Here is a 16,055-nt window from a genome sequence, read left to right as displayed (position 1 = left end):
ATACGCTTTTCATAAATACTTACATAAATTTATTTTTCCGATAATGATTGGTGATATTTGACGAAATTCATTAAATAAGGGTGTATATATGAAGCTGTTTGGTGTTGGCTACTTTTAATAATTTATTTTTGTCACTGAACCTTTTTATTCTAAGTGGGTAACGTGTTTACTAGGTCACATCACGAACAAACCACTCTTGGGTTGGGCTGTTATCTTCGTCGGCACCATTTTTGTCTTCAAACTAAATGACCCTTGATTCACGTCATTTGTCTTGTTTGGTCAGTAGCAGGCACATTTATTGTTCAAGTACATATGTAAATGACCTTAGCCCAGATTCAACGTCACTGGGGACAAATGTGTTAATCATTTTCTTCAATGCCGATATCTAAGTCAGACAACTGACAGAAGATAATACCTTGGAGAAAGCCAATAAAATCATCATTATACGGACAAAAAACATGAAAGAAAATAAATGCAATCATCCGCGACGAAATATGCAAGGTAAACACTACCACAACCATTTACTCAGCTACATAACAAGATATCGATATAAACAACGAGGAGCGATTTTTTCATCTTTATTGAAACAAATCACAAATGTTATAACGAAACCCAACAATGATCAATATTAACTACAATTAAGTAACTTTCTTAACGCTTTAAAAGATCAAACGTTTAATTAATAATAGTTCGAAGCGACGCTTTGTCTTTCTGTTTTAAATGGGAGAAGTTTTATAATGTTGCAAATACAATTTTATGGCAGATAGCATTTGAATAGTATCGATTGAAAATCCTTTCGGTTATATTAATTATGAAAGAAGTGCTATGTAAGTAATTTATATTTGTAAGTTGGTATATGATGACACAATATGAAAACATAGAATGTGAACGGACATGGACGTAAATAACAACATACCTTTATCAACAATAAAAACATGAAATAATCGATTTCAAGCTGAATGATAATACAAATTTAGAATGACCCAATGTTTGTATACGTGAATTTTATAAATGTATCATTTCAATAGTAGGATTCAATTTAAGAAAATAGATATAAAAGGTTAACCGCTAATGCATGTATAAATTGAAGTGATATTTTTCCTCTATTGTTTTCTGATATGATTTTTTGACTTTTGTAACCAATAAATAAACACATAAATATATGAACAATTTGTCGACAAGGTGACTACGCTTGACTTAAGTACATTTTGCCAGTATGGTGTTGAGCGCCCTCTGGTTCCTGGCCTTACTTATGTCTACATCTGCCGGAACTTCAGGATCCGTTTAGGAACAATCTCTCCAGTGTAAATATCTCGGCCGTCGTGTGACACTGCTATGTCATGAGGCTGTCCGAATCCCTAAAGAAAAAAAGTTACCACATGATATAAGATATGTTACTCGGATAATAAACACTTCAGACGCCATTAGCAAATCAGATGAATAGATGCTAATCACGTGTCCTAGATTACTTTTTTATATACCTACCTCAAAGTTATCCCCCAACATCCGGTTCGGTGGTTCTGTTCTGTATAAAATCTGACCATTCAGATTAATTTTGAAGAGATAAGCGTTGGGAATTGGTCCACTTACTAGGTATATCGCCTCCTCAGGGCCTGTAAGTTTAATAGAGTGTACATTACATATTATATTTGACAACATCAATTTGTAACTTATCTCCCCTGGCCCCACTTTTATAAAACATCTCAACTTGAGATTTCCTCAAGTCGAGATTTTCCTCAGCTGATATCTCCTCAAAAACGGCTTGTATAAAATTTTCTCAAGGAACAGGAGGAAGTCATCGGCTAGGATGTCCTGAAATTCCCTGAGGAATTTTCATACAAGATATTTTCAAGGAGATATTAGCTGAGGAAAATCTCGACTTGAGGAAATCTCAAGTTGAGATGTTTAATACAAGTGGGGCCTGATCATTACTGCCTCCCAATTTTAAGACTTTGTTGTCAATCTTCTATAAAATACAACACTTACAATATGATCACGTACACATTTTAGCTTATAAAGGAGAAAGGTTCATGTACGCCGAGAACAATACACAAGTCCCACTCTAACTTATATATGTTACGTCACACAATGGTTCATGTACACCGAGAACAATACACAAGTCCCACTCTAACTTACACATGTCACATCACACAATGGGTTCATGCACGCCGAGAACAACACACAAGTCCCAGCCTAACTTATAGATGTCACATCACACAATGGTTCATGTACACCGAGAACAATACACAAGTCCCACTCTAACTTACACATGTCACATCACACAATGGTTCATGTACGCCGAGAACAATACACAAGTCCCACTCTAACTTATACATGTCACATCACACAATGGTTCATGTATGCCGAGAACAATACACAAGTCCCAGCCTAACTTATACATGTTACGTCACACAATGGTTCATGTACGCCGAGAACAATACACAAGTCCCACTCTAACTTACACATGTCACATCACACAATGGTTCATGTACGCCGAGAACAATACACAAGTCCCACTCTAACTTACACATGTCACATCACACAATGGTTCATGTACACCGAGAACAATACACAAGTCCCACTCTAACTTACACATGTCACATCACACAATGGTTCATGTATGCCGAGAACAATACACAAGTCCCACTCTAACTTACACATGTCACATCGTAAACCCTCTTAATATCAAATCTTCTCCCTAATCCCTAAGAACGTCAATAAACAAAATACAGAAAGCATACGTGGCTCCTGATAACTACACGTTTAATTAATACACCGTTAATATACACGTATATACAATATACAGTATAGATACACGTGTATACAATATACAGTATAGATACACGTGTATACAATATACAGTATAGACACACGTGTATACAATATACAGTATAGATACACGTGTATACAATATACAGTATAGATTCACGTGTATACAATATACAGTATAGATACACGTGTATACAATATACAGTATAGATTCACGTGTATACAATATACAGTATAGATTCACGTGTATACAATATACAGTATAGACACACGTGTATACAATATACAGTATAGATACACGTGTATACAATATACAGTATAGATACATGTGTATACAATATACAGTATAGATACACGTGTATACAATATACAGTATAGATACACGTGTATACAATATACAGTATAGATACACGTGTATACAATATACAGTATAGATACACGTGTATACAATATACAGTATAGATACACGTGTATACAATATACAGTATAGATACACGTGTATACAATATACAGTAAAGATACACGTGTATACAATATACAGTACAGATACACGTGTATACAATATACAGTATAGATACACGTGTAGTACAGTTACACCTGTATACAATATACAGTATAGATACACTTGTATACAATATACAGTATAGATACACGTGTATACAATATACAGTATAGATACACTTGTATACAATATACAGTATAGATACACTTGTATACAATATACAGTATAGATACACTTGTATACAATATACAGTATAGATTCACGTGTATACAATATACAGTATAGATACACGTGTATACAATATACAGTATAGATTCACGTGTATACAATATACAGTATAGATTCACGTGTATACAATATACAGTATAGATACACGTGTATACAATATACAGTATAGATACACGTGTATACAATATACAGTATAGATACACGTGTATACAATATACAGTATAGATACACGTGTATACAATATACAATATACACGTGTATACAATATACAGTATAGATACACGTGTATACAATATACAGTATAGATACACGTGTATACAATATACAGTATAGATTCACGTGTATACAATAGACCAAAAAGCATGCATTGGTTACTTTTGATTAAAGTGTTATACCGTTGTTGTCATATGCAATAGCGAACACTTTCCCAAATTCTTTGTTGTCAAATGAGCGTACAAACTGTCCAGCTTCTGTTCCGTTCATTCCAGCTGAGAAGCATTGGATTCTGGAAGACAAGATCAGATATTTTCAAACAACCAATAATTTTCGTAATCTGTGAAAAAACGACAAGAAAAAACGAAAAATAAATTCGATCTACTACCTACCTGCCATGTTCTCGATCAGCTACACAGATAATATTTCTAGCCTCGATCAAAGCAAGGCTGTGTGGCACAAAAAACTCATCCTCACTCAACGGGCCAGTACTTACTGAAATAGAATGGTATAAAAAAAACATAACAGCAGCACACCCTCTCGGTATCCGATGTCGGTAAAGGTGCGAAATTTCAAGTCAAACAATAGTCAACTAAATTCTGAATGTATATTCTTTATACAGTTTGTACTTTCTTACAATATATTTTTTCTTATTATTTACTATACCACAAACATCGTCTCATTATAAGATTCTTGATAAAAGTCTAAGATTTATAAATTGCATAAACAGAAATTATCCCATGTTAAACGTACAAAAGATCCATGATAACACAACAGTACGTACAATACGCATTGCATATTTACACAGTTACGGCCGTGTAATGTATACATGACATGCCAACACAAAGGCAGTACCAGTGGTGAAAAAATCTACATTAATCACTTGCCAAAGAGCTTTCATTAATTCACAGCTTTATAATTGTTTCTTAAAGGTTAGTAGAGTGAAATACTTCGTCTGTAGACCTATATTTTATATGAATTTTTCTGTTTCTATTTTCATAATCTTTTCTGTTACGCTTATTGGGCTTACCTGTGGATCGTTTTCCCCATTGCTTTAAGAGATTTCCATCCTTGGAAAATTTCATGATTCTGCCATTGCAATAGCTGAAGAAGAGTGACTGAGATGTTAATGAAGGAACAAATGTTGTGGAAAGAAACGCAAACAACAATAAATAAAAGAAAATAAAGAAAAAATAAAGAAAAAAGTAATGAAAAATTAAAAAAAAAAAAAATGAAAATAAAAAATTGAAAAATAAAATAAATAAATAATTAAAAAAAAACACCCATACAAATATAAGATAGAAGTAACAACTAGGAACAAAGACTGGAATATAATTACATCTAATAAGCCAACATCCAACATTGATTAACTTTCTTCCCATACCCGTCAGACACGAAGAAATCGCCATTAGATGCAACAGCAACGTCTGTCGGTTTGCAAAAATGGTCATCGTCACTTCCAGGAGTCATAGCTGTGCCCAAGACAATGTCTGAAGGTTCATGACTACCCCTAGGGAACATCATCACCTGTCAAAAAGTGAGAAAATTTTCTGAAAATAATGATAAAGCTATACCTGGTTTCATTAAGGGATTTTTCCGGTATCCTATTTTGAAACCACAAAGTCAGATGTACATATCAACCAAAATATTATTAACGAAAATTTTAAACGAAAATAATTCGTATTGAATTATCAAACAGATTCAGATTGAAATGTTAAACAAATTAATATTGATTAATTACACAGATTCATATTGAATTATTAAAAAAATCATATTAAATTATTAAACAAGTTCATATTGAATTACGTGTACTAAACAATCTATTATTAAAAAACTCCAACCATTTACACATTAATTATCAGTTTGAAATAAATCAAAAACACATTCCAACTCAAATCGGTATTTTCTGTTTCCCATTCATGTTGGTATTTTCTTGGACAAAACATTTTACCTGATGGAGAGCCACATCTGTCACCCATATATTGCCGGCGTTGTCAACAGTCAGTCCATGGGGCATATAAAACCTAAGAAAGCGATAGACAAACTCAGTTTGAGACATAACTGACCCGAGGCATGTCTCTTTAAACTCTTTCCCTTCATTTTTTTTTTATACAACTGTTATATTACATTTATATTTCTGGACATGTAACTTTAGCACACACGCTTTAATTACATTTTACTGAAATTGTCACCCTAAATGTTTGATAAAGATTTTAATTTAATAACAATTGTTTTCTTTTTTTTCTGACCATTTTCAATTTTGCATAAACTATCAACACATTGCCTGATAATGTACTACTTGTATGAAGAGTGATATCTCTGAACGCTCGGACGATCAGACAGTACCTGTCAGCTCCGAAGCTGTCCAGGATCTGTCCTGTTGTTCTGTCCAGACGGAGGATAGTGTCATTCTTAATGGTGGATTGGCCGGGTGCGAATTCATCCCCGACGAAAGAGCTGTGAAATATATAGCAGAATCAAAGTACCAGAATATCATTGATGGCGATAAATCATTTAAAACTTCTACATATGTTAACTAACTTCTTGTTTGATAATTATAAACACTACAGTGTAAAACTTGCTAGGTAATGTGTACAAGTCTTTGATAATGTGTCACACACAAAACGCCAATCCAATTTACCAGACAGAAACGAGAAGCTATTTTTCCATCATAATCTAATGTTGAGCGTGCTAGCCGCTGGAGCTGTTCTGGCATTGCTGTTCGCGTGGGAGGGCGTCTGTAAGAGCTCAAGCCTATTAGATACACGGGCATATCACTGACAGGAGTCAAGTCTAAAATGTAATTCTGGTGTTATCACAACACTACGAGACTGGCAAAGACACATTTAGGAAAAGGGTCACCACCACAATTTGTAACCTCTCTGTGTTTTGAAATATTTCGGTAAGGAAACAGTAAACATGAAATTAAATTGGTTCGAATGTACGTTTATGTAAAGTGGCTCCTATTTAGATAAAGTGTTTATGGACAAAGCGATGTCGCTTCAGTAATATTGGTAGCAAACCCCGTTCCCTCTGGCGTAAAACAAGTGTGTTAGAGGTTCCGTTCTGACAGAGTCGGGCCCACGGGAGCTGTGACTCATACCGTGCGCTGTCAAACGTACAAGAGAGTTAGGGCTTTAACATTACGTGTCAGCTTCAATTTAATGACATGTTTATCTATAGTCTACCAGAAAATAGCTGTGTTCCTTTTCAACAATTCAGCCAACCATATGTTGTTGTGTTAAAGTCCATTTAAAAGTAGCTCTAGAAATATACGTTATTTCAGTGGTCTCCAAGTCATGGCAATGTTTCCAATCATATCAAAGAAGAAAGGAATATTAAAAAGACAGGTCGAATATCCTCGCTTATTTCAGCTAAATGGTCTACTGTCTCCCCCTTCATCAATAAATACATCGACGCTATATTTATAGGACATCAATCATCATACTCACATCAGATGTAAAAATGTTCTACAAACCAGTAACGATAATAAACAAGAGGAATTATAGTCATAACAAAGTGACCACGGTCAGGAGTCATGACAACACATCAGTAACTATTGTCATGACAACACATCAGTAACTGTTGTCATGACAACACATCAGCAACTATTGTCCTTTTGAATAATTTCACTAATATCTCAAGTTAGCGAACGAAACAAATTCGTCGATAATTATTTTGTCATGGTCAGATGTAAAAAGTGACAAAAAAAGTATGGAAAACATTTACCTATGTTTACATAGGATGACGTCACTGATTTACTTGACAGTACACCTGTAAACCACAGGTTGTCGATGTAGAGCGCCCTAGTTTCTACAAGTATTTCATACTAATTATCACAATTCGAATGTTGTATACCATCAATGGATATTCAAGATACCTTTGTTTATTTAAGAGAAATAAGAAATAAATTTACCAAAAATGTATCTACACATAATTGCTACTTATGTTATCAAATCATTACATTGAAAACTTTATTTGTTAGTTACAAGTAAGGTAATTCCCGACTAATATCCAGACAAATTCCCTGACACAAGATCCTAGAGAATTGTTCATATAATTAGATATGACATGGTACTCACTTGTAACCCCATTCTCTCTCTCCTCGGTGGAAAATTAGTACGTCTCCGTTGATAGGGTCAACTGCCACACCCCCTACTTGTCCAACTTTGACGCCATTAGGCCAATGAGGCACGACGCGGGGCTCTAGACTATTTATAATGGGCTCGTCGGCGTAGTCGAGGCGCTGTAAATCGACATCCAAAATAAATATATACTTAAACGATGTAACAATATACACGAGATATGCAAGATATATTTTCTTCGTTTGCCATTCGCACCAATCAAATTTATGTATTTTTTTATATATATACACAACATCCAGTTATACTTAAATATATAGATGTTTTATGATACACTTCGCGATGGTATTTTTCCTGATTGTCTTAAAAAAGCAAATGCAATGCCTATGTTTAAGTCTGGTCTCAGACTCTGTGTTAAAAACTATAGACCAGTGTCATTATTGCCATTACTGTTCAAACTTTCTGAAAAAAGCTGTTGATTATCACTTTTCATCCTTCATTAATCCTGTGATTTTAGCAACTTGGGTTTATGCCTAATAGATCAACAGTTACAAATCGTACATGCTTTCTGAGTTTGTGTCTGAAGGCTTGACAAAAAGATGGATGTTCATGCTGTGTATACTAATTTTTCTAAAGCGTTCGACAAAGTCAGTCACAAATTATTGTACAAACTACATACTTACGGTGTTAAAGGTAGCATTCTTAACTAGTTCACCTGTTTTCGTAACGACAGGCGACATAGAGTAACAGTAAATGGAGCGACATATGGGTGGTGTAATGTTTTTCCCGTGTCTCCCAAGGTTTTTTATGCGCCCAAAATATGAAACATTCCACCTGCTTTATGTTTGCTGATGACAGTAAATTTTGCAAAAAATAACATCTATATAAATATGTAAGCAATTACAGGACGACATTGGTAGTGTTTGACTGGTGTTAAAAATGGCGTTTACAAGTCAGTATTGACAAATAATGTACCAGAAGCTTCTCCTTAAAACGTTCTTGTCTTCACTACTCTAACATGATGGGTGGGGGACATAATTTATCCAAAGTCACTCATGTTAAAGACCTAGGAGTCTGGATCTCTGACAATTTTTACTTTTCATACCATGTCAAAGAAGTTGTGTCGAAAGCAATACAAATGCTTGGATTTTTAAAGCGTTCTTGTATTCAAACATATCAAAAATGTTTCTGTGATAAGGTCATTATATATCAGTTTAGTTAAAAGCCAGTTGGAATACTGCGATGAGATCTGGTTACCGCGTAAAACTACTTTATTTCACCAACTTGAATCGGTCCAAAGAATTTTTTTTGAAATTTATGTGTTTTAAGGCGAACTTCGATTACCACATTTTAACCTGCCTACTTTTGAAAGTAGACGACTATAAATGGATATCTGTTTCCTTTTCTATTTTCTTCATTGATACTTAATTGCAGGTATAGATTTCGAGTATTTGTATGTGGAATCCACCTATTTTCACCTCGGATCCACCACCTTTATACGTATATATCTGCCACAGGAGGTATATAATCTATATAGAAATATCGATATATAAACGGCTGTATTGTATTAATGGCTTTCACTCTTCAAGTCGGTCATTATTTCTTTTTATTTCCAGTTATATCTACATGTGTGATACGTATTTTTAATTTTCGCTGATCATCAAATATTATTGACGAGAAATTGATTCCATGAACTGAACATCAAGCCATCCCTCCTTATGGCAGGCGGTAATAGATAATAAAAAGACAGGTCATGTTTTGAGAAGAAAGCGACGTCACAATATGGCGATGACCTGGGGCGAAACTACAAGACAATAACATATGGTCTTCCCAAACGAGTCTCTACAATTACTCTCGTGATATATAAGCGAAATTTATACAGAAACATGAGAAAAGGCTAATATTTTTGTAAATTACCTATCTAGAACTATTAATGATGAAATATAGTGCTGGTATGTCGACGTGAATATCAATGTTTATCAAGCACGAGTCTATTCATTACCTGAAGTCTGTCCAGTAATTCCGGTAGGTGTTCCCATATGTATTCCTCGTAGCCCCGAGAGGGTCGTGCCCTTACTCCATAGGCAAGTACCACCAGAAATAACACGGCACTTATAACGACACGATCCATTCCGGAGATACCGTTTCTTACTCGGTTTGTAATCAGTGTTGATGTATTGAGCTGAGAGAAGACAGGTGCCTGTGTGATCACTACATGACTAACGTATGTTAGGACCAATGCGTGTACACCTGTTTGTATCCTCACAGGTGTGTGTCCTCCTTGATAACGAACACGTCCAATATCTTAAGTTCTAAAATCATCAACACCGTTGTATTAGCATAATAATTCCGCTTTGATGACGCGCAGTTATCAGCGACAAGTTGCCATAGGGACGGAAGCCAAAATCGATTCTGCTTCAGGAAGCGTGGGCAGGCACCAGATCGATGGTTATTTATATACACTGTGTGTGTGTAGGGGATTGATTATCACTAGTCGGATTCCAAATTATTGATTTTCTGGGGACAATTGTGTCATTACAGAGTTAGAAGATATTTTATAATCGTTTACAGATATACAAATTACCTATTTCGGATAATAGACATCTCCGCTTTTTCTCATGCTAATTCTAATCAAGCGGTTCGAAGGTCAGCCGGAACCTTTAAATTTTTAAAAGCACTTTTTCCCAATTCTTGTTAAAATCTAAATACCAAACCATAAAAAATGTCATTTCCTAACGCAGTGAATTTGTTTTGTTTATTTATCATTTTTTTCATTTATTTCTGTAAAACATCCCTCACCGCGACATCTGTTTACCCATATTAACAACATCCAGACTGGAGAAAATGCAGTCTTCCAAAACAGCTATATTAAAAAAAAAAACTGCAATGATAAAGTTTCGAAAACCAACATGGAAACATAATAGGTGGTTGTCAGGAAGAAGCATTTTACATAAATAAGCAGGGAAGTATACAATTTCAACTATATGTATCACACCCTTCTTTTAGGTGAAAATATCTTAAAATGTCATAAAAACATTTTAAAGTGACCGACATTTCGACTCCTACTCTGCGGGTAAAAGGAAACTATTTAAAGAATAACAAATATTGATTTTCATGTTCTGTACGAAATCCGAACAACGCCCACGCGTTTTTCGCTTGTTGCCAAATTTACATATACGTTGTAGACCATCTCTTCCTCGCTTTGCGGAAAGTCGTCAAACTGTGTGTAGGTTTTAGGCAATGCTTTCTCATTACTACATCAGAATTTCTCTGCTAATCTTATTTCCGATTTCTTTGCCGTTTAACATCAGAGAGACAATGAGAAATTGCGCCATCTTAATTATAAGCATTACTAAGCCCCAAAATTACGTAAAAGTACGAGACAGTGAGGTTACTCTATCTGAATAATGGTATTATGACGTCACAATAAGAATTCAATGACGTCATATCAGCAATTTCAAGTGCCCACCTGAAAAATGCCAAGTATACACATAACAATAAAATTGTATCTAGCGTATATCAAATAAGAAGGATAAGGAAAAATAATCATATCTAACCATCAGGGTGCAAAAGAGTAACCTCAACAACGAGGAAAGATTATTAAGTTAGCAATCATTTGGCAAACCTCGTGTTTGCCAACTTAGAAACTTTCCCCTCGGCTTGAGATAATCAAATCTCATCCTTAAAGGAAAGAAATATCACATAAGTTAATTGTGAAGTCAGGCAGAATCAGACAGAGTAAGGCAGAATCAGACAGAGAAAGATGTTGACCCGAGTGTCGAAATAACGCCGACCGGAATGAGACGATTAGAGAGGGTGACACGAGTGCCGACGTAACGCCGATCAGAGTTAGACGGTGACCCAGGTGTCGACGTAACGTCGATTGGAATAAGATGGTCAGAGTCGATGACCCGAGTGTCCACGAAACGCCGACAGTAATGAGACTTTGAGATAGGGTGACCCGCGAGTCAACGACACGCCGACTTTGAGAGTCAGTGACCCCAGTGTTGACGTAACGCCAACCGGAATGAAACGGTGAGAGACGGTGACCCCAGTGTTGACATAACGCCGACCGGAATGTGACGCTAAGGGACGGTAACCCGAATGTCGACGTAATACGACCGTAATAGGACGCTGCGATGCGGTGTCCCGAACGTCGACGTAAAACTGACCGGAATGAGACGGTGAGAGACGGTGACCCCAGTGTTGACATAACGCCGACCGGGATGTGACGGTAAGGGACGGTGACCTGAATGTCGACGTGACACGGACTGGAATGAAATTGTGACCCGACTGTCAACGTCACTATGACCGTAATAGGACGATGCGAGGCGGTGTCCCGAACGTCGACATAACACTGACGGGAATGAGACGGTGAGAGACGGTGACCCCAGTGTTGACATAACGCCGACCGGGATGTGACGGTAAGGGACGGTGACCTGAATGTCGACGTAACATGGACTGGAATGAAATTGTGACCCGACTGTCGACGTCACTACGACCGTAATAGGACGATGCGAGGCGGTGTCCCGAATGTCGACATAACACTGACGGGAATGAGACGGTGAGAGACGGTGACCCCAGTGTTGACATAACGCCGACCGGGATGTGACGGTAAGGGACGGTGACCTGAATGTCGACGTAACACGGACTGGAATGAAATTGTGACCCGACTGTCGACGTCACTACGACCGTAATAGGACGATGCGAGGCGGTGTCCCGAATGTCGGCATAACACTTTTGGGAATGAAACGGTGAGAGACGGTGACCTCATTGTTTACATAACGCCGACCGGCAGAGACGGTAAGGGACGGTGACCTGAATGTCGACGTAACACGGACTGGAATGAAATTGTGACCCGACTGTCGACGTCACTACGACCGTAATAGGACGATGCGAGGCGGTGTCCCGAATGTCGACATAACACTGACGGGAATGAGACGTTGAGAGACGGTGACCTCATTGTTTACATAACGCCGACCGGCAGAGACGGTGAGAGACGGTGACCCGAGTGTCGACGTAACGCCGACGGCAATGAGATGGCGAGAGACAGTGACCCCAGTGTTGACATAACGCCGACCGGAAAGAGACGGTAAAATGAATATCTTCTTAACCCCGACCAGAAGGAAACGCGCTGACCTGAAAGTTGGATTTACAACGACCGGACTGAGTCCCAAATGTCGACAGTGACACTAACCTTGAAAAGCATAACACTATGCGTTACCCTTCACCTAATCAAGTTCAAACGAAATAACAATTTCCCGGAAAAATTTGATCTCTGAGAAAATATATTTTACTGTTCGCTGATCTCACAAAGAAATGAATTCGACATGTTCTGGGAAGCCAGATGACAAATGAATTTTTTTTCCATAGTTTCCTTGAGACCCTAATCCACCACTTTTGCCTTCCTGACCTCTTCCTCCATTTTTCATGTATTATCCTGATCCAACTTCCTCTTTTCAGTTTTGTTATAGTTGTACCGACGCCATTGTCAATCTCTGTCGTCCTCCACACATTGCACACAAAATCTCCCGATGTTCCATGTGACTTTCTGCTTAGTTCATTGCACTTCTTGCATCTCTCATTTTTATGCCAGCATTCTGATCTTATCGTTAGTCTCTAAGAGTCATAATCAGTCTTGCCTTTGTCACCTTGAACCCATCCACCAATGATGAGAAGAAAAGAGCAGTAATGTGGCTGATGAGATGAAAAAAGTCAGTATCTGGGAATCAGTCCGAAAAGTGTAACCATCAACACAGTGACATGCTTTATGTCCATTCCAGAGCTTTCATTTCATTTTGTCTTGGTTATTTCATATAAGTGGGAGAGGTCATATTTGTCGTGGCCCATGCTCGAAAATTGTACAAAGTACACTCATGTGAATAGCACCTTTTCATACAAATTTAGTTAATACAAAGTCAAGCAATGAATAAAATTGCGTCATACAGGTGTCTCGTCCTCCTTTGGCTCGTCATTGATGATATATGCTTAGATTATCAAGCCAAGGAGGCTTTACAAAAAAATCATCGAAAGAAACGTTGAAGTCTTGATAGTGAGGTGCAATGGATCTTGCTTCGAATATCCGTGATAATCTGGCCCCACTTGTATAAAATATCTCAACTTGAGATTTCCTCAAGTCGAGATTTTCCTCAGCTAATATCTCCTTGAAAATATCTTGTATGAAAATTCCTCAAGGAATTTCAGGACATCCTAGCCGATGACTTCCTCCTGTTCCTTGAGAAAATTTTATACAAGCCGTTTTTGAGGAGATATCAGCTGAGGAAAATCTCGACTTGAGGAAATCTCAAGTTGAGATGTTTTATTCAAGTGGGGCCTGGTCTCGTATATCGTATTTCTTCTTTCCCGGAGATGCGTTTTGTAGTCTCTTGATATTATTGGCGTTAATACTTCTTTTTTTCTTTCCCAAGTTATTTATTGGGTTGGCCTTTTACTATGGAAGGAATGTCGCCGCCATAGATATTCATAGTGAATCAAATTTTTCCTTACCTTTCCCCTTCTGATAACAAGAAACTTCTCGACGTCTTTGGTTGAACTGCATTCTCGCCCACACCGCTATTTCTCTCAACGGTGTTGATATCTACCGCGACTGGGCATATACTGTGGTCATCAGTTAAACCATCCATGAAGCTTTCGTTGTGAAGTAGCCGGATTCTCGATGCTGTTTTCAGTTCCCTATTTTCTCTCTTTGTCGCGTTGACGATAAGATTCATCAAAGACGTGGACATCCAGTAACGAATCATTTTCTAAACGTTTGCCATTCCGTAGCGATGTCCCCATGTATGCTTCGTGTTTCGTTGATCAGCTGGTGTGGCTCAGACCTATTGGAGCTCTAGCCAAATGACTTCGAAGTCATCGTGGCTGATAATAGCCTGATGAGTTAGGAGACGGCGCTTATGTTAAATGCACCCCGAGAATGCTGAGAATTCTGTAAAGATATATCCTCCATGTGCTCGTTTCCATCTATGAACTTATAGTCATTCGTTTGTCATATTTGGCAAAGAAGCACCTAACAGAAATATTGTCTAGAATGGCTGATCTCTCTGCTATCTGCCAGGTATTTTGGCATACCTCCACTGCCTCGAAGTAGTTTTAAGAGCCGCTTTAAATACTTTATAATAATACAACTTATAGATCTTGTGTTGGATACTACAGAGTCCTGTGTTATCACTGTCCTTTGCTTTTTTCACCACATCCGCGATCTCATTTTATATTGCTTCCTCCGAATCCAAAAGATTTGAGAGTTCTTATACCGACGATACACTAGTGGCTCTCTGAGCGAGTTGTTCTCTCTTCATCGGAGGAGTATCCTACATATACTTAGATTTCCTCTTTGTAGTCGCCAGCTTCCCCGACCTTTCTTCTCCAGCGAGTGGTGACGGGACTTTGTAGTCGCCAGCTTCCCCGACCTTTCTTCTCCAGCGAGTGGTGACGGGACTTTGTGAAGTCCTCTGTTTATCTTGTTGCTTCTCGTCTTCTTTTCCTCTCACTTTTCACGTTTTGGAGGAACTCTAGATGTTTCTCATAGTTACTGTAATCAGGTTTTCTCTAGCATGGTAGCCATTTAAAAACCAATTCTTCAACATTTTAGTCCCAGACTCCTGATCGACTGTTACCTTTCATTTGCTAGGTCAGTTTCTTTCCTTTTCCTCTGCTAAATTCCTTCACATTTCAATAAGTATAGATTCGTTGTCAAGGAGCCTGTCTTCTTACAACTTATCAGATAATCATTTTAATGTTGATTCGACGCACTCCTGTTGGTGGCGATTTCACCTACCTCCTCCTTTCAGTTCTAGGTCCGTCAATCTCCTCCAACTAGTCTGACGAACTGGTACCATCTCTGTGATAACACAGCCGCGAGTGATCCTTAATATGGTAGTGGATCTCCTTGCTGAGAATCTCCAGATGGTTTATATATATTCTTTCTTCTTGTGACAGCTTATAGATGGTAGCCTCACCGACATGTGTTTTTAGTTGCTACTCCTTAAGTCCTTGTTCTAGTCTGTTCCTAGTTGTCAACTTTTTTCCGATGCCAATAATTACTCATTCATGAAACATTAACTAAAATATAAACACCACATAGCCTCCTCTCATTAGGCATTTTTAGTCGTAACATGGAATGGCCTCACAGGAGGTCAAATGAGATTGGCCACATCACCGTCTGTAGATGGCTACAAACTCCGACCTCTCTCCTCAACAAGAGACAGCCGAACAATTTCTCTGACATCTTCAACAGCCTCTTT

At 37.6% G+C, this 16,055-nt stretch overlaps 1 protein-coding gene across 1 annotated transcript; it reads right to left on the bottom strand.

Annotated features, from left to right (window-relative positions):
• Positions 1-1,111: 1,111 nt before the first annotated feature.
• LOC132543338 (peptidyl-glycine alpha-amidating monooxygenase A-like) lies at positions 1,112-9,925 on the bottom strand. Its single transcript, XM_060206829.1, has 10 exons — positions 9,797-9,925; positions 7,795-7,958; positions 6,059-6,169; positions 5,664-5,736; positions 5,097-5,239; positions 4,739-4,816; positions 4,105-4,203; positions 3,895-4,004; positions 1,486-1,613; positions 1,112-1,358 (listed from the first exon to the last, which is right to left on the bottom strand). The coding sequence occupies exons 1-10, from the start codon at positions 9,923-9,925 to the stop codon at positions 1,257-1,259; spliced, it is 1,137 nt and encodes a 378-aa protein (XP_060062812.1). The 3' UTR covers positions 1,112-1,256.
• Between the last annotated feature and the right edge of the window lie 6,130 nt (positions 9,926-16,055).

This window comes from Ylistrum balloti, unplaced genomic scaffold (assembly GCF_031769215.1).
Source record: "Ylistrum balloti isolate Yb309-2 unplaced genomic scaffold, AGI_CSIRO_Ybal_v1 Utg369752, whole genome shotgun sequence".
Taxonomy (NCBI): domain Eukaryota; kingdom Metazoa; phylum Mollusca; class Bivalvia; order Pectinida; family Pectinidae; genus Ylistrum; species Ylistrum balloti.
This window is presented reverse-complemented; position numbering and strand designations above follow the sequence as displayed.

Coding starts and splice junctions, on each gene's coding strand:
- LOC132543338 (XM_060206829.1), bottom strand. CDS start 9,925: ATGGATCGTGTCGTTATAAGTGCCGTGTTATTTCTGGTGGTACTTGCC. Junction 5,240..5,663: donor CAGATGTGGCTCTCCATCAG/GTAAAATGTTTT, acceptor ACTTTTTGACAG/GTGATGATGTTCCCTAGGGG. Junction 4,204..4,738: donor GGAAAACGATCCACAGGTAA/GCCCAATAAGCG, acceptor TATTTCAGTAAG/TACTGGCCCGTTGAGTGAGG.